The sequence below is a fragment of the Python bivittatus genome, unplaced genomic scaffold (genome assembly GCF_059951505.1).
Source record: "Python bivittatus isolate LINGU-HERP-01145 unplaced genomic scaffold, Pbiv_v1 ctg000080_np1212, whole genome shotgun sequence".
Lineage (NCBI taxonomy): Eukaryota > Metazoa > Chordata > Lepidosauria > Squamata > Pythonidae > Python > Python bivittatus.
In genome coordinates, this window is record NW_028277035.1 from 45,353,425 (window position 1) to 45,380,377 (window position 26,953).

At 42.2% G+C, this 26,953-nt stretch overlaps 2 protein-coding genes and 1 long non-coding RNA gene across 7 annotated transcripts; 1 reads left to right on the forward strand and 2 right to left on the reverse strand.

Moving 5' to 3' along the window:
* The first annotated feature begins 23 nt into the window (after positions 1–23).
* Positions 24–4,588, forward strand: LOC148216686 (uncharacterized). The gene is made up of 3 exons (XR_015794830.1): positions 24–151; positions 783–920; positions 4,453–4,588. It is a non-coding gene; the product is annotated as an uncharacterized LOC148216686 (long non-coding RNA).
* LOC103053007 (NACHT, LRR and PYD domains-containing protein 3-like) lies at positions 2,451–20,145 on the reverse strand. 4 transcript variants are annotated; one of them, XM_025172908.2, is made up of 8 exons: positions 19,798–20,145; positions 19,226–19,312; positions 17,346–17,631; positions 15,489–15,509; positions 12,317–14,027; positions 9,537–9,623; positions 7,943–8,110; positions 2,451–4,498 (listed from the first exon to the last, which is right to left on the reverse strand). In XM_025172908.2, the coding sequence occupies exons 3-8, from the start codon at positions 17,611–17,613 to the stop codon at positions 4,399–4,401; spliced, it is 2,355 nt and encodes a 784-aa protein (XP_025028676.1). In that variant the 5' UTR covers positions 17,614–17,631; positions 19,226–19,312; positions 19,798–20,145; the 3' UTR covers positions 2,451–4,398. The 4 variants fall into 4 exon arrangements, with proteins under 4 accessions (XP_025028676.1, XP_025028675.2, XP_025028674.1 ...); XM_025172907.2 differs by lacking the exon at positions 19,226–19,312; XM_025172906.2 differs by having other exon boundaries at positions 17,346–19,312.
* Positions 20,146–25,065: 4,920 nt separating this feature from the next.
* Positions 25,066–26,952, reverse strand: BRK1 (BRICK1 subunit of SCAR/WAVE actin nucleating complex). Of its 2 annotated transcripts, XM_088133987.1 has the most exons (4): positions 26,744–26,952; positions 26,503–26,585; positions 26,000–26,097; positions 25,066–25,685 (listed from the first exon to the last, which is right to left on the reverse strand). In XM_088133987.1, exons 1-3 carry the CDS (start codon positions 26,859–26,861, stop codon positions 26,002–26,004), a joined length of 297 nt encoding a protein of 98 aa, XP_087990113.1. In that variant the 5' UTR covers positions 26,862–26,952; the 3' UTR covers positions 25,066–25,685; positions 26,000–26,001. The 2 variants fall into 2 exon arrangements, with proteins under 2 accessions (XP_087990113.1, XP_087990114.1); XM_088133988.1 differs by lacking the exon at positions 26,000–26,097 and having other exon boundaries at positions 26,744–26,934.
* Position 26,953: the final 1 nt, after the last annotated feature.

Below are 26,953 nucleotides of genomic sequence, written 5' to 3' on the forward strand. Positions count from 1 at the left end.
TTTACCTCGCATGCGGTAGCCCAGATCACTAGGGATGTTGTGCGTGCAAAAAGGATAATATCGACTAGGATCTGCAATAATCCGGGCGATCGCTGGACAGCAGCACAATATCATAATTTTCTGTCAGATTTTTGCAATTCGGCTTAAAAAAGTAAGCGCCCCCCCCCCCGCATCGGAGAAATAAATACATTCTTTGAAAGACTTAACCTTCCAGAGTCCCAAGATAAATTACCACCTGTGAATTTGAGGATTTGTTACTTAAAGAAGAAAAACAAATTTGAGTGGCTGGTTCACAAATTAGGGCTTAGTGGGATGAGTGAACCAGGTAAAAAATGAGCTGGTTGTTCTAAACCATTGGGCTGGTTCACACAGAACTTGTCTTTTGCTTGGTACTGGCTACATCTGTTGTAAATCCCAAACATTGTTTGCAAACCTCAACTTATGACTTAGTATGTTGTGAGAACTTAAATAAGAGTGGTCCATTGGGTATGCTAAGTGATAAAACATGACTGAAAACTACTGTGGCTGAACTCACACATTAAGCCACAAACAAGCAAAGTACATTATGGCTTACTGTATTGTAAAGATCAGGTCGGTGGCTTAGTATGTTGAGTAAACCTGATGATAATGTGGTTGTTTAGTTTTGGTGTAATGTGTGAACTCAGCTATTGTAGTTTCTAAGTAATGGTTTATGGTTCAAAGTGTTGTGAAAATTGTGCAAGTAAACTATAATTATCTGGGTTTCTGACCAGGCTCAATTTATTATACTTTGGGCATACTAGGTGAAGACCTGGCTTTCTGGAGAAACCATAATGCTGGGAAAGATGGAAGGAAAGAGAAGACAAGGACCAGCAGTAGCAAGATAGATGGACTTAATTGTAGCAATGATGGGTGCACCACTGGAAGACCTGAAGGACCAGGTTGGGGACAGATTGTGATGGAGAAAATCTGTGTGGTTAAGAGTCTCACTGACTTGATTGCACATAATCAAGCTGGGTTTATTCAATAGAATTAAAACATGGCTTAATATATGTGAACTTGGCCACAATTTCAGAATGTTGGTAATTGTGTATATTCAATTTAGGATATTCAGCTTTGATTTTATTAGAATAAGGATTTGTAAATGTTTCTGAGATCAATTTAAATCTTTTTGGTTAAAATTAGATGCCTCTGTCATCTCTTAGCAAAAGATCTTGTAATGAAATCTTTAACTATTTGAACAATTTGATTTCTTTACGCTGTTTAAAGTTTCTTATTGTAACTGGCTGACAGAAACTACTCAGGTATTGAAATAGCTACAGCTAGGAGAGCCTCTGGGAGAACTAAAGGTGCCTTATCTCAGCAGAGGTGATGAAATTACTTGTCTTGTCATTTCTGCTTTGTAGCCTGCTAAGAGAGATGGATCCCATCAGGCAGCTACATTCTGCTGTACTGATAAGTAGTACTCAACAGTGTTAATCTGCTCCATTTCCTGGACCACTTTCCTTACCCTTTGCTCACCGATTTCCAGAATTTATACGGTTTTAACTCAAACACAGGCCTCCCAGGAAATTCCTAACATGTATTGCTGACAATTTTTGCCTTTGGAGAGTAGAGGAAAGAACAAGAGGATCAGCTATTGTGACTCAAACCAAAGAAAATAGAAGTAGCAAGAACATAGGGGAAAGGGAGGTGAAATGCTGGGATTCTTGATCTTGATGGAAACTAAAGCTGTGTTATCAAACATATATCTTGGACTACAAAACAGCGGAATTCACTGAACTCAGAACAATGATAAATAGGATTCCTGTGGCAGAAAAAACAAATTGAAAAAAAGAGCTGCATGGACATTGTTCCCTACTCAACTATAATGGGGAAGGCACTTTCGAAACAAACCTTGGCTGTAGTGCAGGGCTTGGGGTTTTGTTTTTGTCTGAACGGAAGCAGCAGACTGTATTTCACAGAGAAGCGACTTAACTTTTAAAATAGGATTTTACTGAGGCCGGCCCAAGACATGTTCCTACTTCAGGCCAGCAGATCCCATCTTTTTGCTGCCAAGTCAAGATGCATAAAACTGCCACTCTTATTTGGGCAACTGAAGCAAAATACCTAAGCACCTTTCTCCATCCCTTGCAAGCAGAGATAATTGATGGGGGGTGGGGGAGAAAGAGTGGAAATTCAAATCTGAAGAGCTTCATAATTTCATTAAGAAATTCCCATCAACAAGCCACCACCCAGGGTTCTACAAAAACAGGCACTTTTCATTATCTGAGCAGAAGCACTTCAACAGTCCTTTATACCATTCTATTTAAAAAGACAGATTGTCTCCCAGAGAGAAAAATAGACAATAATTGATTAGAGGCAACCAGCTGCTCTTCAGTTTTGCAGGTGAGAATCACTGAATCTGACAAAGAACTGATTAATACAAGGTTATGGTATAATAGATCATTTTTACATTGGAAATCTAAATCCTGCAGTGGGGGCAATCTATTACAAAATACCCCAAGATGTGCTATTAGGCTCTGACTTATCTCTGTGATATGTGCTAATAGGTTCTATTCACCTCTGTGATATTAACTGTCTCATTGCTTTTTATTTATACCCTCTCAGCTTTGGGGGATTAATGTACTGAACAGCTCAATTTCAAATTTTTCTCATTGGCAGTTGTTCCCAGAGAGTATAATCATACATGTACTGAGGTATTTTCTCAATCTGTTTTATTACACAGAAAAAATAATTGGAACAAATACAATTTAAATAATACAATATTGATAAAACTGTTTCCTAGAGTGCTTCATGTAGTATTAACATCTCAGAGGAACCTCTACTCTTGTGTATTGATTGTAATGAAGTCCTTCACTAGATATAATTTACATACTACTGGATAGGTTGGCCACCCCACTCCCAGCCATTGGCAAGAATTCCTGAAAGGAAAGGGAAAAGACAGGCAATGACCACCATAGAAGCCTGCAATATCCCAGGGTTGTAGGCTAGATTGCGAAAACAAAAAGGAAGAAAATGTTTGGGCAAAGGTCATAGCGAGCTATACTGCTACAAGAAAAACTACATGGAAATTGGGCAAATTGACAGAACTGCATAGTGAAGGTGGTGGTGGTGGAAAGCCATCAGATGATGAAACTGGTGGCAAGATAGAAAGAGCACATGGATAGGAACCTCTGTCAAAATCAGATTCTTTTCAACACCTTAACTCTATAATTTTATTTTATTTTTTTAGAAGAGAGATGACATTGTGTGATCAGTTTGAATCGACAGAAGGCAACTTCATCATTCTGTAGGTCAGCAAGGCTTACTTCAAATATCCTGCCTTTCAGTCCATCAGACCATTTGGGTTCCCTGAGTCCTACTTACTAACGTCTTTCCAATGTTTTGAATACTGAATGTTGCTGGGGCCCTGACATCATGCCAGCCTTTGAGAAGGGATCAACTACTTTGTTTGTGCCTTTCTTGGCTCTTTTAGTAAGGTGCTTGTTGTTGCCTACTGCTATAGTTTCGCATCAAGAACCAAAGAGCGCTGTATGTAGTATTCCAACTGTGGTCATACTATGGATTGTAATGGTATTACAATATTAATGACAATTTTTTAAAATTTTTGTAGGAAGTCACCTTTTCCCCCAGATTCAACATTACTTTTTGAAACTGGTATTACTTTGGCCACTTCCTAATTCTCTGATACAGAGGCCAGTCTTACAAATTATACATCTTTGTTGATCAATTATGTGCCATCAAGTCAGTGTCAACTTTTAGTGACCACATAGACATATCTCCACCAGGATACATGTTTGTTAGGTCAGCATTACTGTATCAATGTTAAGAATACTCTAGTGGAAATAATCTTGGACCAATTATTTGGTTATTTTAAATTGTCATTAAGGTCAACTGTTAATATTATTTGCTTTAGTTCTTCAGACTCTCTTCCTCAAAATATCAGTTCAAACACAGATATCTCCCCTGCCTATCTTACAGTATATAATTTGTAAATCACTCTGATTAGACTGAAAATAGGAACTGAAAAAAACTGGCTTCACCAATTTTATTTTTACTGATTTACTACTACATTCATATTCCACCTTTCTGCTTATATAAACATTAGAATCAATAGTTAAAATCTTGGTGAAAGAGAATTATTTTTGCCATTTTCCTAAATTTTGGAAGATAATGTTTTTCAAAGAAAGTGATGTCCTAGAAAGCAAAATGCCAAATATTCTAAAATGTTAATGATTGTTCATGTCAACACTTTTGTCTGAAAACTGGTTTCAATAACTGAAATTGGTATAACCTTGTGGGAATATCTCCTTGAAAATGTTCTCCTTTTCGAACTCTCCTTCAGCAAATATAATCAAGCCCGTCAAATTAGGGATTGATTGCTTTTTATTCTGTAGATGCCATGACAGAATATAGTCATATCCATAAGAGAAAGCCACGTCCTGATTCAGTTATCTTTTTTGCTTGCAGGTCCAGGCATTTTCGTCCTTTTTCATTAAACCTATTTGATGACAACCTGAAAAGAAACGAAAACAGAAGGTACAACAAACTGCTGGAGCTGAGGCCAGTTCTTTAGTGTGGATTGTCATGCCACCTCTAATTTGTCTTAATGCTACTTTTATCTATTAGACTAGTATTCATTCAATTTCATGAAGGAGAATTTGCTTTATATATTATTTCAAAGGAGAAGAGAATTTTGGAAAAAAGCTCATGGGTGGTCAGTAGCAGTCTCACCCACATGTAGTTATGAGGTGGTCAAGAAGCCTGTATTCTATTACACTGCTTGCTCGCTCTCTCACTCACTCACTCTCCTGCAGTCTACAGCCTTCTCAGCTTCCCATAGTTTAATTATATCCCAAAGGAAACTCAGCCCACAGGGCTTTTTTTCACCACTACAAAGAAATCCTGCCCTTGAAAAGCTGTTCAAAAATTCCTCCTCCTCCTACAAAAAAAATTCACCCAAGCTCTCTGCTGACATATAAAAGTGAGCAGCACTAAAGAATCCAATGATTTAATAAGTATGAGCTAATTAAGTAAATAAAATGTAGTTACCAAAAGAGAAAATACAAAGGCAGGTGTGTATCTTGACCCAAGTTTGGAATGAGCTATTTTAAAGGATGCTCCAAACACGACAAATACCTATCAGACATAATTCATAAGCAGATACTGAAATAATGAATACGTGTATCTTCAGAAATACATAGTCTTCTGATTTTTTGTTTTTATCCGTTCAAGTCATGTCCGATTCTTGGAGACTGCTTGGACAAGTTGCAGTTTTTTTGGCAAGGTTTTTCAGAAGTGATTTGCCCTTGCCTCCTTCCTAGGGCTGAGAGACCGTGACTGGCCCAAGGTCACCCAGCTGGTTTGTGCCTAAGGTCTCCTGGTTTCTAGCCTGATGCCTTAACCACTACACCAAACTGGCTCTCATAGTCTTCTGATAGTCACATGCAATGAGCTATGTATGTATTGGGTTCTGATATGAAAAAGACTTTCATGTATTATATATTTTACATGGAATGGCCCTTTATGCAAATAAAATTAGAGCAGGAAATTGGAGGAGCCTTGAGATATCAGCACAAACTTTGGCAAGGTACAATTGTTATTCAAATGCAGATTCTATATATCTTTTGCATGGAAACCAGCCATTATATAGTATATCCCTCTCAGTGGATAGTGAGTGGAGAACATTTGTATACTTGATCACCTAAACAATGTAATTCTTTGGGGGATATTGGTTAACTTTTGTTTTCTCCAAATATGCCACTTTATTTCTTCCATTTTTCTCTTTGATTATGTGCCATCAAGTCGGTGTCAACCCTTAATGACCACACAGATAGATTTCCTCCATGGTGATCTGTCCCTAACTGGGATCTTCCAATGGTGCCATTGGTGCCACCGTAACTGAGTCAATCCACTTTGCTGCTGGCTGTCCTCTTCTTCTCTTACATCTTTTCCAGCATTACAGACATCTCATGAGAGCTAGGTCTTTGAATAACGTCTCTGAAAGTAAGATAATTTGAGCCTGGTCATTTGTGCCTCAAGCACCTGAGTATCTCTTCCAAGGCCTTCATTGCTACTCTATCAAGTGCTAGTCTGCAGCACATTTCTTGATTGCTGGTTCTTTTACTGGTAGCAGTAAAGGAACACATCTTACTTTTATGTTCTGTCAATTTAGATTGAATGTGACCATAAAACCCATCAGCCTCCTTTTCTTCTGCATCAATGGTCGGAGCATAAACTTGGATAATCATCATATTAAAAGATTGTCTACAAAGTTGAATTGGTAACATTTGGTCCCTGATTGCATTATACCCAAGCACAGTCTTTACTCTATCATTCTGACTATGAAAGGCAATACCACTCCTTTAGTCGCCTGAGTAGTAAATTGGATCTTCTGGCTGAAAGTGTCTAGTTCCAGCCCATTCAATTTACTGAAGTCAAATATGTCAATGTATAGTCAGTTAATTTCCTATTTCACTATATTGAGTTTTCCCATATTCATACTTCTTACATTTCATCTTCCCACCGTAATTCTGTCTTTGCAGCTTCAGATTTTCTTTTCCCACACGGCAACATCGGCAACTAGATGTACGGAATGCTTTAATCTAGCTGTGTCATAAGCACCATTAGTACTCTGACAGATCTTCAGCTATTCCTTAGTAACATGTTGAGTGCCATCTGCCATCATCCAGCACTATATCATCAATCACTTTATCTTGTCTGTTCATGTGGGCTTCTTAGTAAAATACAAGAGTGGTTATACAGCTAGTGTTGTCTCTCGTATCTTTCTATTTTGCTCCTGCGCAATATAAGTGCCTGCCTGTTTTAGCTGAGTAGCTCAGATGACCTTCATCCCTTGGCTGACCTTGCTGGGAGAGTACATCTTGATGTACACTCCCAGCAGCCCCCCCCCCACTACAATGAGGCAGCATAGCAGGACTTAGAGGGGTGCCTAACTTTACTACTACACAAGTTTTACTATCTGTAAAATGTATTAAAGAAGCAAGAATAATACTGGATAGCTCTATACATGACTGTACCTGTAGAAATTAATAAAATATTGTGGATATATTGCATATTTGATTAAAGCAGTATGTCAGTTTCCAAATAAAACATTCCCATGGACACTGCATGCTTAAGCAATCATGTCTTCCACAATTTATACCACTAACAAGAAGAGACAACTCAGCTTGTTGAAAGCTGAATAATTTTACAGATGAAGAAAATAAGCGTTATCCAAGTGTTCATGCCTATCATCTCTCTTTGAACACATTTGCACTTGGCTCAGCCTGTTTCAAACTACAGGTAGTCCTTGTTTAGTGACCACAATCGTGACCAGCAACTCTGTTGCTAAGCAAAACGGTTGCTAAGTGGGAAATCATGTGACCACAATTGCTTTTCTTTTCCCCACTCCCCACCCTTTGGAATGCTCACCCCATAACTGGGATAGCTGGCTCAAAACTGACAAGACTAATCAATTTCACACCTTCAGCTTTTGTTTGCCTCCTAACAATTCCCCTGCTCTTTGGAATGCTCACTGGGGCACTGGGATAATTAACAAGAAGGGAATTCATTTTTCTATTTACATTCGTTGGAGAGGAAGGGGTTACAATTACTGCAGAAGATGAGAACTCATTCTTTATTGATCCAAAAAAATAATGAAAATCAAGGGCTAGATGGCTATCTGTCAGGAATACTTTGGTAGCAGCCTTAATTTTAGTCCTGAAATGCAGGATTGCACTAGTTGGCTTTCAAAAAACATCTGCTATCTAAAATGCCCAATTTTAAAAACATAGTATACAAATATAGTATCAGTTTTTCCATGCTGGGCAGTTAATTTAAGATCTTCACCTACACAAACACTCTACCAGCTTGGTCTTAGCACCTATAATTGCAAAATATTATTATCCACTTCCTAGAAGGCAACCAAATGTTCTCTTCCAGCCTTATCAACACTCACCATACAATAGCCAAGCTGGTGCAATTTTTCATCAAGTCTTGAAAGAATGGGACAGAGTTCTCTGTGAAGGAGTTGTCTCGAAGTTCTAGACTGTAAAGTGTGTGGCTAGTTCTGAGAACAGCACAAAGTTCTTGGGCAGCAGCATCTGTGAGGTAATTGCGATCAAGACTGGCAAAGAGAAAATTAGAAGCCTCATCACAGGCTTGCTCATTTTGATACGATAAAATCAGAATATATACACACATTCATGTATGTGTGTGTGCATGTAATGGTATGTGGGAATGACCTTGGGAGATGGGGGGAAGAGATGCTGCCTAGGGAACTTTCAGACTTGCAAGATTCTGTTAATATAGCCTTACAATAAAGTAGACTTAGCTCATCTGGTCATGTTTGCTGTCTGGTCTACCTGGGAAGACTGACATCAATCTTGCAAGTCTGAAAGTACAAATCTCCCACCATCTCTTTTACAGCCTGATGAGTTAGGGAGGTTCCTTTCTGAGTTCGTTTCTCTTCCCATTATCAAGCTGCGGGCTATATCCTCTCTTATCTGATCGTTCCCTAGACAGCATCTCTTTCCCCTCCCCATCTCCCAAAGTCATTCCCACATATTATTACAGTATGTGAGGAGCAAATTATTGCAGATGGTACTCCCCACCCCTACTCCATTTTAAAGAATTATATTTGAATTACCCTTGGCTGATGTGACAGTGTCTTCCTGGTCTGAAGTATTGTCCTCTGTCTTAGACTGGATTCAGCAAATGTTACCATGGATACAAATCAACACCTATCTAGGTTGTACCCTTAAGTGATAAATACATGGTGTTTGGTGTATACCAACTAATCCCCAAAGATCACCTGGTCATTATTACTCATTTTGAAGCCAAGCAGGCAGTGAGTGATATCTGTCCTCACCTAGGCTACTATTTAGGGGTCTCACCCTTACAAAAAATACTGGTTCCCAGTACTGTCACACCCTAGGACTAAAGTCATTGTTGAACTTTGATGCACAGAAGTGTTCTAAACACTTCCCTGGGAACTTGGGGGAAAAAACAGTCCATCTAAGCTGGAAGTTGTCACAACGGTACCAACACAGAACCACGTCCAAAGCCATAAGTTTCTAAAGGAGCAAAAAAGCATAGGCTCCTGTGGACATGAAGTGGCCGAGAAAGCTTGAAGATTCAGCACAAAAAATGCCTGGCGTTTCTCATTAACCTGTGCCTCACCCACCTTAAATGCCAGAGGAACACTAGCAAACATCCAAGGCAAAGAGCTTCTTTCCTCAGTTGACTGAGGGACAGACCTCTAGGTGTAGCCTGGAATTGAAGGTGATCATTTATCTTTGTATGTTTTTTATGTAAGTTGTCTGCTGCTTTGCAGCTCTCTAGGAATGGCTCATCCTGTCCTCATCCCTGCCTTGCTCTTCACTATCCAGACTGATCTGTTCTGAACATTAGTTCTGAGTAACTAATGCCTAATTAGGTACCCTAGGTTTTCACCAATTGCCTACTGGTTATTAGAACAAAGGTACCCAATTCTTCCAAGACAAAACATGCACACAACTGTTTAGATGCACCTTTGCTCTCTTATTACTTACTTCAAGTTAGTCAAATTACAGCCCAGTTCCTTCAGAATGGTACAGAGAACATTCACTCCTGAGTTTCCAAGTTTATTATCTCCAAACCTGCAAAGTAGAAATAACAACAACAACAATCAGATCAGCAGATACAAATCTCAAATTGCACACTACAGGCAGAATCTCCAATTTCAGTCGAATCAGAAATGTTTCTACCAGTTCGTCAATGGAGAGACTGCAATGAACCAGTCAACACCTGACAAAGAAGAAACATTGAAGTTCTGGGTGCAGCTATGGAACAACCCACAGAAATACAACAAGAATGCAGCTTGGATAAAGGAGGTATAGAAAGAAAAAAAAAAGCTGAAATGAAAGAACTTGTAATAACAGCATAAATGGTGGAGAAAAGGGCAAGGAAGATCAAGAATTGGTCAGCACCAGATGAAGATGAACTGCATGGTTTTCAGTTGAAACATCTGACTGTTCTGCCCTCACTCATTGCCGAGCAGTTTAACAACATACTGCAAGGAGGTGAAATTGAAGATTGGTTAGCATCTGGCAAAACTTATCTAATAATGAAAGATCCAGCAAAAGGGGCAACACCAGGCAACTACAGGCCAATTACCTGCTTGCCAACAACTTTCAAATTGCTAACTGGTGTGGTAGCTGATGCAGTCCAACAGCATCTAGTTGAAAACAAGCTCTTTCCATCTGAGCAGAAAGGAAACTGCCCAAACAGCAGAGGGACAGAAGATCAGCTCCTAACTGACAAGATGATTTTGGAAGAGAAGGAAGACCAACTTGAATGTAGCTTGGATTGATTACAAGAAGACATTTGGCTCCATGCCACATGATTGGATAATCAAGTACCTAGAAATAACAGGAGTCAGTAGAAACACCAGAAGCTTTGTGCAAACATCAGTGGCATAATGGAAGACACAGTTGTTGGTCAATGGTAATAGACTGGGAGAGGTTAATATCAAGAGAGGAATCTTTCAAGGAGACTCACTATCACTAGTACTGTTTGTCATTGCATTGATTCCTCTGTCAACAGTGCTGAACACATTAGGCCACAGCTATCAAACATCAGAAACATCTGCCAGGTTATCCCACCTCCTTACATGGACGATCTGAAGCTGTGTGGAAAAACACCATCTGATATGGAATTGCTGCTCAACACTGTCCAAATATATAGCCAAGATATTAATGGAGTTTGGACTGAACAAATGTGCCACCCTTACCACCTGGGAAAAATAGTGAAAACTGAAGGAATCAAGATGCCCAATGGAAATAACATCAAGAGTCTGGATGAAGAAGATCACTACAAATACCTGGGCATCCTTCAGGCTGACAACATCAAGCACACTGAAGTCAAGAAGACTGTTAGCAGTGAATACATCAGAAGAGTGAAGAAGATTTTAAAGTCCAAACTCAGTGGTGGAAATACCATCAAGGTGATTAACACCTGGGCAATCCCAGTCATTAGATATACAGCTGGAATAGTGGACTGGACTCAAGTTGAACTAAAAGCCCTGTATAGGAAGACCAGAAAAATAGTGACAATGAATCATGCCCTTCATCCATGCAGCGATGTTGACAGACTCTACATACCAAGGAGCACGGGTGGGCGTGGAATGTTACAAGTACATCCAACAGTTGAAGAAGAAAAAAGGGCATTGGAAGAATATCTGAAGGACAGTGAAGAAGATGCACTGAAGCTCGTACACCATGAAAGCTTACTGAATACCAAAGAAACCAAACTGGCCTATAAGAAAGACCAAATGAAGAATAGAAAAGAGGCATGGCAAGGCGAAGTATTACATGGCCAGTACACAAAAAAACTAGCAGGCAAAACAGATAACAACAAGACCTGGCAATGGCTAAGAGCAGGAAAGTTGAAGAAAGAGACAGAGGGGCTAATTCTGGCTGCACAAGACCAACCTTAAGAGCAAATGCATATAAAGCTAGAATTGAGAAGACAGCAACAGACAGCAAATGCCGCCTCTGCAAAGAAACTGAAGAAACAGTGGTCCACCTAGTTAGCTGCTGCAAGATGATCGTACAGACTGACTACAAACAACAGCATGACAAAGTAGCAACAGTGGTGCATTGGAATATCTGCAAGAAATACCATTTGCCTGCAAACAAGAACTGGTGGGACCACAAAACAGACGAAGGAATAGAAAATGAAGAAGCTAAAGTGCTCTGGGACTTTAGAATTCAAACAGACAAGCACTTGTCACACAACACCCCAGACTTAACAACTGTTGATAAGAAAGACAAAAAAGTCTGGATAGTGGACATTGCAATACTTGGAGACAGCAGAATAGAAGAGAAAGAACTGGAGAAAATCACAAAATACAAAGACCTGCAAATAGAAGTAGAGCAACTATGGCAAAAGAAAGCAAAGATAGTACCAATAGTTATAGGCGCCTTAGGTGCAATCCCAAAACATCTGGAGCATCACTTGAAGACCATTAACATTGACAAAATCAACATCAGTCAATTGCAAAAGGCAGCTTTACTTGGAATAACTTATATCCTGCGACAATACCTTTAACATCATTAAATAGCATCTGCCTATCCCAGGTTCTTGGGAAGGATGTGACAGGTGGATAAAAATGCCAAATCCGGTCTAAACATTTGGGTGACTGTGTGACCAATCATAATAATAGAATCAGAATCATAAATTATTCTTTCAAAATATGAGAAAGTGCAATTAGCAAAGACACTTATAAATCTCAGCTTCAGTTTGAATTTAAATTTGGAAACAGGAAAGGTTTATTAAGTAGATCACTTACTGTAAAGTTGTACAGTTCTTAATTCCTGGAGCCAAAGCTTTGATGTGATGAGATTTCAACCTGCAGAAATTTAAGGTAAGGGAATGATCCTCAATTGTACTATGCTGCAGACAGAATGCCAGGACTTTGCAGTCTAACACAGACAGTGTGTTGGAAAGGTCAATACTTTGGAAATGATGCATTGCACGCCTTGCAAATTCTGGCTCCTGGCTCTCAAACAAACAGTGAAAAAAATTTAGCAGGCAGTAGCCTTGCTGAAGAAGTTCCTCAGCAGCTACTTCTTCTACTTTCTGCAATAAGAGAGGCTTTACAAAGTCAGAAGTCTTGCACTGCAGGGTTTGCTCAAAGAAGATGTGCATCTTTTCACTTGTCAGGCCAAATACGAAACACACAGTTAGTGCAAAATGCTGATTATGTGGCTTCTCCCATTCAACCAATAATCTCTGCAAGTCCCCCATAATGTTATCCATCTCTTCTGTTGACTCCTCTGGCAGTATGTACCACATGGCAGCAAAAAACTCTTGAAAGCAAAGATGGAAAAAACTGTAGAGATTGCACCAGCCCAAACCCCTCCTGAATGCTCTTTTATCTAAAAAGAGGTCTTTTAGAACAGAAACATCCAAGCTATGTTCCTTCAGATCCTGCTCTTCAAAGAGGATTTTTTGTTGCATTATGCCAGCTCTCGCCAAAGAACAAAGTTTTCTGAACTCATTGTGAGGGGAGGTTTTCCATCTGGGATTATCATGTTTAAGGAGAATATGAGAAAACTGCACAAACACTTTTGTTGTGGTGTCCAAGGTATCTGCAATCTCATCTTCAGTTTCCAATTCTATTTTAATCACAGAGCAAATGATCCAGCACACCATTGGGATGAAGCAGATGGTAGACACTGCAACAGTATTTTCAATAAATCTCAGTGCAATATTGGCTTTCCGCTCATCTTCAAAAAACTTGAAAAAATATTCACGGCGACCTTTTTCAGAGAAGCCAACGATTTCAGTGAACCTGGGAAACTTCAATCTCCGCTGCAATCTCTCTCGAGCACCAGGCCTTGTGGTGATTAAGAGGAAGGACTCTGGCAAGAGTATCTTCCTCAGTAGGCTGTTTAGAATACTTTCCAAAGGCACCTTTAAATTAGGCTTGTCACACAAGTAACCTCCTTCAGGTTCTAAAAAGCAAGGAAGCTCATCAAAACCATCAATGATAAAAAGCAGCTTTTCAGAGTAGGCTAAGATTTCTTCCACTGGGGCATCTCTGTCCTGACACTGCTCAACAATAAGATCAGCCAAGCTGCTGGCTTTCTCAGCAAAGTTCAATTCCCTGCAACGAATGCAAAACACATAATCAAACATATCTGAATAGAGCTTCCCAGCAGCCCAGTCCAGCATGATCTTCTGCACAGTCATGCTTTTCCCAATCCCTGCAGGTCCTTGCAGCACTACTGTTTTTGGAATTATTCCTGATACTTCAGGCTCAAATAAATCTTCAATATCAGTTGATAAATAATCACTGTTGGTTCTCAGGATCTCCAGGTGCAACCTGCCAGTGGCAAGGAGTTCATGTTCCTTCTGCTTCTGAGGCTGATGCATCTTGATAATAAGCAACTCTGCATAGCATGAATTCAAAGGAATGCTCTCACCACATAGACTGTTCCTTTCTTCTGTCATTTGGCATTCTTCCTTCACATACCTGGCGTACTTTTTTTTGTAACCTAGAAAAGAGCCAGAAAACAAAGAGAATGCCCCCACCACCTAGTATGATATTGTTCATAACTTAGTGGTCTATCAAAAGAGATCCCCCATCTCACAATGGTTCTTCTTCATGTCCATCTGTATCATTCTTCCACAATCTAGTACCTTCTATCAAAGGCTACACTGACTAGGGATTATGAAAGTCACAGTTTAATATTTCTAGAGGGCAGTTTGAAGATGGCAGATATAGACCACTGATTCCTCCAATAACTTTTTGTGCTTGTTTGTTTTGCTCAAGGTTGTCAACAGCAAGAGAGACATCCTAAAGAAGACATGATGCTCGTCTGCTACACTACTTCTGAATAGGCTAGGTAGAAACAAATTCTAGTTTAGGCTTTTTTTTCCCTATCTACCTTACCTTATATGGCTTGTATCTTTCATTATATAGGAGTAGACCTATTTAGACACTAACATTTGTTAGCAGTGTTGCAAAGATTAAGCTTACTCCTGTTCTCTCTAGTGCAGGTTTCTAAATTACCATTCACTCACTACTCCAATGGTATGACAGAGCAATATCAATCTAGAACAAATCTAACTAGTTGTATCTCCCAATGCACATATTTATCTGATGTTAACACAATTCACTCTTATATCTCCCAATCCTGTGGTTTTCTAGATTGTTTTTGAATTTCCACTTTAAACATGTTCCAAATATTAAGTTTTTATACACTCTTATAAATTCCCTAGCTGTTCTTCAAAAATAAAGGCAAAATGATGCATTTATCTTGAGGTTTATATACAGGTAGCTCTTGCTTACCAACCACAAATTCAGCGACTGAAGTTGCGACGGTACTGAATGAGTGGTACTTATGACTGGTCCTCAAAGTTCCGACTGTTGCAGTGCCCCTGGTGTCACATGGTTGGAATTCAGGCAACCGGCTCACACTTAAAACAGTTGCAGCATCCCTTGGTCACATGATCATCATTTGCGACCTTCCCTGCCAGCTTCCCACAAGCAAGTCAATGGGAAGGCCAGCAGGGAAGGTTGCAAGTTGCTCTGGTAAATCCCTCCAGCCTCCTGTATTTGCACCTCACCACGCCATCCAACCCCGACCTTCCTGCACTCACGCCCCACCGCACCATCCTTCCTGCATTTGCACCATGCCACACCCCTCCCCCGGCCTCTTCCAACTTGTGCACATGGCCTGCACCAGGCCTCCCAGGGCCTCCCCCACTCCCCCAGCACTCCTTACCTGAGACTCCCACCACTTCCCGCTTAACGACCCTGCACCTCTTAGGCTTAGGACGGCCCAGGGACTGCCAGGATTGTCATCACTAAACAATGCTGTCATGTGACATCTCACTTTACAACTGTGTCGCTTAGTGACGGAAATCCCAGTCCCAATTGCCATCATAATCTGAGGACTATCTGGACATTTATATAAACAATTATAATGGCTTATAATGAGGCATTTACATACCATGAATTTGACCCTTGAGCTCTGAAAAGGAAACACAATAGTTAATTAGCATTAACAAGAGTTCAATTTTAAAGGTCCCACTGAACCAAAGTATAGTTGATTATATCTTCAACACACTGTGAAAAATTAATGGCTTTGTATCAAGTATATTATTATTACTACTATTCCATCTTTCTCTCTCTCTCTCTCTCTCTCTCACACACACACACGGCAGCATCCATACCTAATACTCCTGCCTCCTATTTTCCCTATGAGAACCCTGTGGGGTGGGTTGGACTGAGAGTGACTGGTCCAAAGTCACCCAGCTGGCTTTCATGACTAAGGGAGGCCTAGAATTCAGTCTTCTGGATTCTAGCCTGGTGCCTTAACCACTAGACCAAACTGGCTCTATCTAACATGGAAATAAAGTTCATTTCATATCATGTGGTTCATCAGGCAGATGTGATAAAATAGATTTGATTTATGACAACTTACAATCCTGGTTCAGGACTATTTTTACTAGGAGGCAAGAAAAGAAAGAGGGAGGGGGGGAGAGAGAGAGAGAGAGAAATAAATAAATAACTGACTGACTGACTGACTGACTAGCTATTCCACATGCACTGAGATAGGTGCAGGCAGAACTAACAGGAGAGAAGAAATATTTTTTGTGCGTTCAGTTAGTCCCTGTCCAACACAAAGTGGTATCCCACTAGGAAATGGCAATGGGTAAAGGGTTTATCAGATAGGGCACTTTTTTTTAGATTTTTTTTTATCACGCCTTTATTATTTTTATAAAACAATCAAGGGAGCGAACATACCTAATACTCCTTCTTCCTCCTATTTTCCCCACAACAAGAACCCTGTGAGGTGAGTTGAGCTGAGAGAGAGTGACTAGCCCAAAGTCACCCAGCTGGCTTTTATGCCTAAGGCAGGGCTAGAACTCACAGTCTCCTGGATTCTAGCCTGGTGCTTTGAAGGGGAGAAGTAGAGATGGTGGAAAAAAGGGAAAGCTTTGTTGTACACCGCCTAGAGTTGCCTGTGGTGAGATGGGCAGCTCTATAAATTGGCTTAATAAATAATAATAAATAAATAATAAAGCAAGAGGACACAACAGGGAGGGAATGAGCAGAACTGGAATTAGATAACCATCTTGTAAATTAGAAGCAGGAAACCTCTTGCCTTTCAGACATTTCTGGATATTTAAACTCATCTCAATCACAGCAAACACAGCCAATAGTTAAAATCTAATAGCATCCGGAAGGCCAAATAGGGGTCTGTTACAAGCATCAATCATGTCAAAACGATGATATACATGTTGTGATGTCATCTTATAAATCACACAGTAATCTGTGTCATGATGCAAGTACATAATTCTTGTCATTAGTATGACGATGCAAAGCACTTGTTATTTGCACACACACCCCACAGATGTCGATGGGGCCAAAGTTCTCCAGTCTTGCCCTAAATGATTACTTGCAACATGAAACAACTGTGTTGCTAATATAGTATATTACAGCTAAAGGTGAGCAGTATTTGAATCCAAAGCTGGCAAGGGTGCTTTGGATCTGGCATGAGCATCCTCGCTGTATCTGCTGACTGCTCCTTAAAAGAACCACAACTTATCTTGGTTTTGCATGGTAGCTATGAAAACTCAGGAAAATAATGTGTTTGAGTTAAGGAGATCTTATGGCAGAGAAAGGTGTAATTACATCACTCCCCTACTGCTGCCCCCTTAACTCAAATGTGTATTTCTTTAGAGGAACTCCCTTAAGGTGCAGCTGACAGGTACAGGGAGGTTGCCCATGCTAGAACGAAAGCACTCTTGCCCACTCTGGCTCTAAATACTGCATGTCTACTTATGTTTCAGCAAATCCATACCTTTGCTGAGATAAGAAGCAGTTTTCTTGAAACCCATGTCTTCCAAGATAGTTATCATTAGGGTAGCAGCCTTCTCTTCATAGAATTCAACAAGGAGCTCCACCAGATCCAAGCAGTCTGCATTTTCCATCCGACCACGTGGAATATTCTTTCCCCGAGGAGCTGCTACATGTCGCAGCTTAGACTTAAACATCTTAATGTCTTTTTTCTCAAGATGTTCTAAAGCATCTACTAGCAAGTCCTTCATCTTTCCTCCTCCTGTGTCCATAGCAAGGTCACAGTCAAGCTAAAAAAACAAGCATATTTTAGGGGCTAGAAAAAACAAAGTAACTGTTGGCATTCAGAATGGATTGTGCATAACCTTGGCAGATGGATGGAATACAGGGGACCCAAATTACAACCTGTAGTGAATAGGCAGTTAACCACCCCACATTCACTTACCAACAGCCATGTCTGAGTTCAATTCACACTGAAACCAACTAAGGCCAGGCTTGGGATCATGAAGGCAGTATTGTCTTTTTAAAACAAGAGCAGAAGCTGGGAATTCAGGCTGAGACCACATTTAACCAGGCATACAGAATGGTTTGGAGCAGTACAGCAGCTATGCACTATTCAAAACCATGGTGAAATCCAGCTACAACTGGCACCAGAAAATGCCAGAAGGTGCTTCTGGTCTCTACAGCAGAAGGCACCTGATTCCTACCAGATGTTTGCTCACCAGGTAAAAAGAGTGTGTTATACCTGGTACAAACATGCAGGAGCCAATATGGTCCAGGAAGTCAAAGAGCTGGTGTAACTTGAACAGTTCCAGATTAAGTCAGATACAATTTTGGGGGTCTGAGAATGGGCAATACAAGGGAAATTAACCATAAACCAGATTTTGGAATTAAAAATACTGAAGTTAACTTCAGCCGTGCCAAGGATCTATGTATGGGTATTTACCTTCCCTCTATAAAATATCTAGCGGCACTGCAATGCCTCCTTCACTGGCCTATCTTTCAGATTTCCCCCTTTTTCAGGTTTGTCCTTTATTTTTTCCAAGAAAATATGGTCACTGTAGCTATATCCCTTCACATGCAATCTTACCGTCCTTTTATGTCTGAGGATTAGAAGCGTCAGTCAAGTTTCTAACTACAATTATTTTTTAACTACCATTTTACTCAAAGCTGTTTTGTCAATGGCATGTTTCCATTTATTATAAGCAGATTTGTGGAAATGATAACTAGCATCCGACTTCTCTATTTGTTAGCAACAGCAGCCTTGCAAACTTTTCAACTGAAACAGTTGTAGGACGACCAGGTAAAGGAAGCTCCTATCTTGACTAACTAAAAGTCCACTTTTCCACAAGTTGCAAAACAAGACTGGGCAGCCCAGACCTTGCAAATCGGTTGGAATGCAATTCCTGTCTTCACCCCAGCCAACTTTGCCATAAGAATGCTAGTAAACACATAGTACAAACATAGGAGACTGCTATAGAGGCACGTTGTGGCTTTGCAGCTGGGTGTATTAGCAGATCCGCCCCTGAACCGCTGCATCGAAAGCGCCTCGGCAAGGGCTACCCCGCCGCCAGACCCTCCCCAACGGCGAGAAGCGGGTCTCCCCCTTCCCTCCCGCGCTGGCCGCCATCAGGCATTTTCAATAGAGGGAGTAGCCGCCGCCGCCGCCCTCTGCACCCCGCTCGCGGGTTTTATCCGAAATGCGTTTCAGCGAAACGCCGCTCCCCTCCCGAAAGGACCTAGGCCGGCCCCACCCGGCGTCCGCAGAGCCACGCATCCGGGGCAGCAACGGCGCAGCAGTTGAGCCCAGCTGCAGCTGCAAGGCGGGCTTTGCCAGCTCCAAGTGCCTCACCGGACCGGGATGGCAGCCGAAGGAAAGCGAACCTGTGCAAAACAAGTCACATTTCCGGATCCACCTTGCAGGTCACGGCGTCTGCCTGGCAGCCAAGAACGAAAACGAAACCCTTAAGCCTGACAGAGAGGAGAAGGAAAAGCTGACGTAGAAAGCAAACATTTGGGGTTAGGCTTGCCCGAAAGAGGCTTCCCCCCGCCCAGCACTGCTCCACCGAAGGAGACATTTAATTTCTTTTGAGTGAACGGGACGGTGGGCTTTAAAACAGATAAAAGATGGGCATTCACAGGGAGCAAAGGGGATGTGTACGGTAGCATAAATTGGGCACAGAAAATTTCCGGCGGGAAGTAGTTGCGGGGGGGGGGGGGACTCTTGCATTTGCAGTTGTAAACATTTTGTCGAGACTCGAGAATCTCTTTGTGTCTCAGCTCGTATTCCAGCTTGCAGTTTATCACAATCCTGATGCCCCTCCAGCTCTGGCTGGCTGTCTCCTAATCAGACTTCGAGTTAAATAGGGCTTCCCTTCCCATTTTTTCTTTGAAACTATCGATGGTCTGAGCTTTGATCTAAGTTTAGTCCTTAGGGGTGGTCAGAAGAAACTTACCGTGCGCTTTCTTACTAGCTGTGTAGGCCAGGCTGTGGGTTTGCCCAGGGAAATGCTGGATCGTTCACCTGGTGCAAGAGCCAAAATCACACACAAGTCGTGAAATTGCAACCTGTTTATTCTGTACAGCAATAGAGAGGCACTCTCGGAACCCAAGTCACAAATCGAAAGCCCCAATATGTAAATTAGCATATCCTTTATACATTTGTGAAAACAAAAGCACATGATTATTAGTAAGCAATAGGCAGTAAGCAGTAAATTATTCACACCCCTGGTTGGGCAGAGCCTCCCCAAGGAGTGGGCTCCTTGCTAAAATATTGCAGCCTCTTCCCTTCTATCTGACCCTAGCTGATAAGGCTGGTATGTAAAGGTGGCTGGTGTGGGTCTTCCGGGCTGTGTGGCCGTGTTCTTCTGTGACCGGCATCTTCAGAGTGTAGGAGCACAGACAGGAGCAGTTCTCTCTGTGCCCGGGGTGATGTGACCCTTTTGTGGGTATTTATAGAGATCTGAAGGGGGGGATTGGGAGGGGGGGAGTTTGGGTTAACGAGTGGCTGCTTGTTTTGGTGTCAGCATATGTGTGTATCTTCCTGGGGATTAGGCAGGGTTTTTTCTTCTATTGAGTTGTTGACGAGTGGCTGCTGAGGGTGATTAGCAAGTTGATTGTGTGAACTGTTCCCACGTCCTAGTGGATGAGCTGAGTTCGTGAAAGCCTTGGACAATACACTGGTATGTAAAGCTTTAGTTAATTTATCTACAATAAAAGGAATTTGGCTTTGAGTCTATGCTGCTGTGTGTCAGGATAGTACCACTTCTTCAATAATGCTGGATCGTTCCACATGATCATTCCAGGAATTTGCAGTGCAGGGTAAAGTGGCCCGAAAGGGAGCAACCATGAATAAAGATGGTATTCTTTATTCATGGTAAAGCCAGCTATACCAGCCCATCAGTTGGGGACTCCAGGAACTGCTATTTTTATTTGCCTAGTAGTTTCTTGGTCTTCCCCTCAGTAGCTCATGCTGTTGCATCCATTCTGAATTGACCACCTCTTCAATATTTTTGCATTGCGCACACTTCTTTATTTTGATTTGCTTCTATATATTTTGCATTAATCTTTTGGGAATAAAAGTGACTGAGAAGAGTAGTGTTTATACTGTGTATGTTTGTAAAAAAGCAAAAAAAAATTGAAACTGGAAAAATAAAGGAATTACTTGCTGCAGGAAGCTCCTTGTCCTATTAATATTCATACACTTCATATTCAAGTCACACTAACCCATGGTTTTGGCCTAGTGTATTATGTGCATTCAGCCATTTTGGTTTATTAAATAAGGTGTAAAACCAATCAAGCATGATGTGTGAAATAAATCATACACTATCACGCAGGAATCATCTAGTGTCACATGGGAATTGATTTAACATTTGTGGCAAATTAGCATGACATTCCTAGAACCAGTTGAGATCACTACTTGACCTTATCTCTGTTAAAAGCCCAGACTCTAGACTAAGGGCAGGACTAATTTTAAAAAATTATGCAGTAGAGGCAATCCACTATTGGCCAAGAAAGAAAATAAGAACTTCCTTTAAACTTTTGAGGATGTGGCGTATTGGTGTTTAGCAGGGAACTGAATTCCTGAAACTATGTTTATAGTATAATTGCAGGCTCTGGGATCTGGGGGGGAGGGGGACGCAACAAAATGTTCCTACCCCTTCTTTCCCCAAAACAATCTAGAATATTTGGCAGGTATAACAGGGGAAATGTCCTACTGACTTGAGAAGAGAGCTGGAGGGAATTTTAGGCTCTGTAAATGGTGAGTGGTATCTCCAAGAGTCAAAAGCAATGTTTTCAGGCTGTTGCCAGTTATCTTCTGAGAACCTTTCTTACAGGCATGAGAAAAGTAAATATAGCTAAATCTGTTTTATGCCAACCACATTTTTTATATCTCCCCATATTTTTTGTTTAATTTTTCTTAAATTTCAGAAATTTACATAGTGCTGCTACATTTTAATGTGCTCATAATTTTTGATACAAGCTGTTTCCAGGATGCCTATTTCTTATATGAAGTATTAAATTCCACCATTTCCTATAAAACAATGATTCACTACTTTGACTTCTCATAGGAAGTATTTTATCAGACATTTTCAAGTAAACCTATAGATTTAGCCATCACCCATCTATCCATTGAAATATTATCCAGATATTGCCATTCTTTAGCAATTGTAAGTAAAAAATCAGTTTTTTACTTTGCAATTTCTTATTCTGGCAATCAGATTTAGGTAGCAATACTACCTGTGGAGAGAATTGAATCATTTGTTTAGCTCCGTATGGCATTTCTTTAAATACATTTTTCCAAAAATCTGTTTTATCACATTCCCACCAAAGGGAATGCTCTTTCCAGCTGCTGCTCTTAAATGCCAGATTGCCCTGTAATAAACCCTCCTTCATCTGTAATTTGATCATGGATGAGAGGGCCGACTTGGCATATATTACTGAGACCTGGCTGGGCCCGGGGGGGGGGGTGGCCCTTTCAGAGATATGCCCAGCCATGTTTCAGATGTGGCGCCAGCCGAGAACCCGGGGTAGGGGTGGTGGGGTGGTGATTGTCATCTGAGAATCACTTACGGCTTTCAGGGGCACTGCCCCGCAGGTCACCAGATGTGAGGCCCTGTTTATTAAGTTGGGCTCTAGAGATCAGTTGAGATTGTTGCTGTTGTACCAGCCTCCCTGCTGCACAGCAGCTTCCCTGCCTGAGCTCCTTGATTCCATTTCCGGGTTGACAGTGGAATTCCCCAGTCTTATGATCTTGGGGGACTTCAGTCTGCCTTCCCTGGGAGTGGGGTCTAAGGTGGCTCAGGAGTTCATGGCTGTGGACCTATCCCAGGTCATGCAGAGCCGCACATGGGACAGTGGCCACACACCGGATCTGATGTTCCTGTCAGAGCAGTGGCTATGTGATCTGCAATTGGGGGAGCTTATGGTGTCCCCCTTGTCATGGTCAGATCATGCTCTGATTTCCATGGGATTCTCTGGTGCCGCTATTAGATTGCTCCGCCCCTGGTGACTGATGGACCCAGATGGGTTCCAGAGGGAACTGGAGGTTGTCCCTGCTGGTCTGCTGTACGGTCCATCTGAAGCCTTGGTTGCTGCTTGGAATAAGGGGGTGGCTGAGGCTTTGGATCAGAACACACCCATGCGACCTCTTCCCTCTCGGGGATCCCGTCACTCTCTGTGGTTTAGGGAGGAGTTGAGGGAGATGAAATGAGAGATGTCTAGAGCACCGCTGGCGCTCAACTAAGGACATACTTGACCAAACACAGGTTAGAGCCCCTATTAAGGCCTATCTTGTGGCAGCAAGGGTGGCAGAGCACCAGTATTTCTCCACCCTTATTGTGTCTGCAGATTGTCTCCCCGCAGCTCTGTTTTGGGTGGCATGAGCCCTCTTAGGTAAAGGGGGCCCAGGGATCCTTTTGCAGGGAGGTGTGGAGGAATTTGCTTAGCATCTGTCAGACAAAATTGCTAGGATTCACTAGCAGTTGGATTCTGGCCTTGCTGCAGTTCTGGAGGAGGTGTCTAGGGTGGAGTCTTGCCTGGTTATCTGGGAATGGTTTCAACCTGTTAGACCTGAGGAAGTGGACAGGGTCCTTAGAACTGTGAGCTCCTTAGATCCATGCCCCTCCTAGCTTATGAAAGCGGCCTGGGAGTTGTCGTGTGAGTAGGTTCTAGCGGTGGTGAATTCTTCTTTGAGTGAGGGGGCTGTTCCTTTACCTCTTAAGGAGGCCTTGGTTTGCCCCCTCAAGAAGCCATTGCTGGGCCCCATGATACTGGACAATTTTCGTCCAGTATCTAACCTCCCCCTTCTGGGGAAGGTGATTGAGAAGGTGATTGTGCAACAGCTTCAGAGAATCTTGCATGAAGTGGATTATCTGGATCCTTTTCAGTCAGGATTAACCCAAGTATGGAATGGAAATGGACTCTCCATGCTTTTGGATGATCTCTGGCATGGACAGGATGGTAGCAATGCATGCATCCTTGCCTTACTTGACCTCTCGACAGCTTTCAATACTGTTGACCATGGAATCCCTCTGGATCGACTCAGAGAATTGGGGGTGGGTGGCACAGTGTTGTGCTGGTTTACCTTCTTTCTCCAAGGTCGATTCCAGTCAATGGTGATTGGAGAAGAGAGATCCCACCCTTGGCCCCTATGTGGGGTGCCACAGGGGGCAGTGCTCTCTCCTCTCCTATTCAACATCTACATGAGACCACTGGGTGAGCTCACCATGGGGTGAGGCATCATCAGTATGCTAATGCTACCCAATTGTATAACTCCACTCCTGCTGAATTAAGTGATGTTGTGGACATCTTATCCTGGTGTCTGGAGACTGTGAGGGTCTGGATGGGAAACAACAGTCTTCAACTGAACCCTGGCAAGACTGAGTGGCTTTCGGTTTTGAGCCCCTCTGGTTCTAGGATTTTACCATCTTTGGTGCTGAATGGGGTTGCACTGCCCCAAATGGACACTGTATGCAATCTGGGGGTCCTCCTGGACTCATGACTCTTGCTTGATGAGCAGGTGACAATAGTTGCGAGTTTCCCTTATGTCCAATGAGAGCTCTTGTGTCAATTTGTATTTGTCATTTTAAAAATTGCACTAAATTGGAAAGCTTAGTGGTATAACCTTTAACAGATCAACTTATTACTATTTAGCTTAACAGATCTTATTTCCAGATAAGGAGACATACATGAACAGCCTAAAACAACTTTTTAATGCTTTTTTTTCTCTTCAGGTTAGCCCTGAGAATGATTTTACTAACTTAATATTCCACTTTCCACTAATAATAGTGCTCATCATCCAAAGGTCAGTTGGCTCCCAAATTTCACTTTGGTAGTGGTAGGCAGGTATTACTGCATAAATGCAGCCCAGTGATGTATGTGGAAGACTTTAGTGAAATCTCAAGAGGGACAAAGATGAGGAGGGAAGATGTCCTTTCTTTCATATCTGAGGATACATGTCACTTCTTTATATCAAAACCAGACATTTCTTGTTCCAACTTCATCTGATTATTGGTAGGAACCCCAAAAGATTTCCAAGATGCTACAAGAACCATAATATAAAAAAGCCATAAAATGTGAATATATTGGGAAATTAGAAATATCAACCAAGGCTTTTACTTTCACACAAATCTGATATAAGGGTTCAGTAGTACTCTGTGACAGTATCACACACACGTGTGTGTGTGTGTATTCTAAATTAGCTAAAAAATGTCCAGACACGATAAGCAGAAGTGATTTTATTGTTGAACACAAATGGAAAAGACATCTCAAATTACATTAAAGAATACAAAATACTTAGAAAACTGAGTCACCCTTCCCTTGGCACATGATCTCCCAACCCCCACCCTATACATACTGCACATTTATTCAAATAGATTATTTGATATTTTGGAGCAGCAATAGTGAGCCATAACAGCCACAAACTACGCATAGTCCTAACATCCTGATCTGTTTAGATTTTCAAAAATTATTAATAGTAATAATAAAACTGTGTTCCCAGAAATTAAGATTTTGTTCCATCAATATTTAATTGCCGTGAAGCCAGAGTTCTGCGTGTACATGGGACACAATAGGACAAGAACTGCATGAATCTGCTTGTATAAAACCACATAATTAAACATGCTCTTGTACAATTTAGCTGTTTCAGCTGGAATCACCCACACAAAGTCTCCAAATGGAGGGTGCAGCTTCCCAAGGGGCAGAAATGGGTTAACTCCCATCCATGTTAAGTAATGAAGAAACCTGAAGTCTGATCATCAGCTTTCTAAACAACTGCACTTTTTTTTCCCTAGGTTGGCTCCTTGGCAGCTTCACACTATGTCAACGTTTCACCCTTTGTTACCTGTCAAGGGAAAAAAAGTTTGCTTACATTGGAATATAATTTCTGGGGAAACAGAAGAGACCTTATGTATCCACTGGGAAGCAAGAAAAGATAGTATTTTAAGAAACATGAGCAAAGCTTGGAAAGGCACATGACTGCTGAAGCTGCTTGGGTATCATATAAGAACTAATTCAGGCACTGGTTTCAAGTTTGCTTAGAAAGGCACATGGTCTTTAAAGAGAAAAATGTATATTTTAGGCTTGCAAGACCTTTTCCTATAACAAAACCCAAAGGGTGTTGGAAATGGCACCATCGTATCTCAGGGTCAAGCTTACCCTCAGCTCAGCCCTTGGATGACTTTAGGCCACTGTCTCTCAGTGCAGCCTGTTATGGGAAAAGTGGGAGGGAGCACTACGCACATCTCCTTGAGCTCCTAAGAAAAGGTGGGACATAAAGCTAAGCAAGAAACAAATAACACAATGGCTGAGGAAAGCTGCATCAATGAAATGCTTCTGACTATATATTCAGCCAGGGGATTTCCCGGTAACAGGAAAGTCACGTTCCCGCATTTAAAAGGCGGAACAAACTTGTCACTACGTTTAAATCCACCGAGAGGCAGAACAAAACCCGATGACCCACCCAGAGGCAGCCGCCCTCGCTTGGTTCTGCCCGGCCCCCAGGGGCAGCGAGCGGGCACTTCCAGCCCAGGCTGCCCCAAACAGAGCCGCCCGGAGCCCGGGGACGGAGGCTGGGGGTGCCAGGCGACCCACGGGAGAGAGGCGCTCGCGGGCCGAGCGCCCTCGGCAGCTTCTCCCGCCGCGCAGGGGAGATGGCTCACCCGGGCCTCGATGTATTCGATCCGTCTCTCCAGCGCCGTCAACTTCTCGTTGAGCGTGGCCAGGCGGGAGCGGCAGGACATGTCTGGAGAGCGAGGAGAGCGCCGTGAGTGCCGGCCGCGGACCCCCGCCCCGCCGCGCCCCGCCGCGCCGGTTCCCCCCGTCTCCAGCTGCCCCTTTGGAGAGGGTCCGCCTCCTTCTTCGCCCCTCCCGCCGGACGAGAGGGACGGCGCCCACTCCTACCGAAGGAATTGAGGAAGTCCGCGATCTTCTTAATGGAGCTGGTGATCACATCGATGTACTCGCGGTTCGCCCAGTCCTGGTGGATCTCGCGCTGGACCGGGTCCTCCTGCACCGACATGGCCGAGTCACCTGGCAGCAGCTTCGCTTCCCACCGATAGAGGAGGGCGCCTGCGCGCGCACGACGCTCCGAAAAGCAGGCCGAGAGGGGCA

Excerpts from the sequence above, each read along its gene's own strand:
- LOC103053007 (XM_025172907.2), bottom strand. The coding sequence starts at position 20,022 with ATGTGCTTTTGTTTTCACAAATGTATAAAGGATATGCTAATTTACATA. Across the intron at positions 17,632-19,797 it reads AGCTAGTAAGAAAGCGCACG|CTTGACTGTGACCTTGCTAT; the intron begins GTAAGTTTCTTC and ends TTGTTTTTTTAG. Across the intron at positions 4,499-7,942 it reads ACCAGCTTGGCTATTGTATG|GTTGTCATCAAATAGGTTTA; the intron begins GTGAGTGTTGAT and ends GTTTCTTTTCAG.
- BRK1 (XM_088133987.1), bottom strand. The coding sequence starts at position 26,861 with ATGTCGGTGCAGGAGGACCCGGTCCAGCGCGAGATCCACCAGGACTGG. Across the intron at positions 26,586-26,743 it reads GGACTTCCTCAATTCCTTCG|ACATGTCCTGCCGCTCCCGC; the intron begins GTAGGAGTGGGC and ends CTCGCTCTCCAG. Across the intron at positions 26,098-26,502 it reads TCGAATACATCGAGGCCCGG|GAGCTCAAGGAGATGTGCGT; the intron begins GTGAGCCATCTC and ends ACCTTTTCTTAG.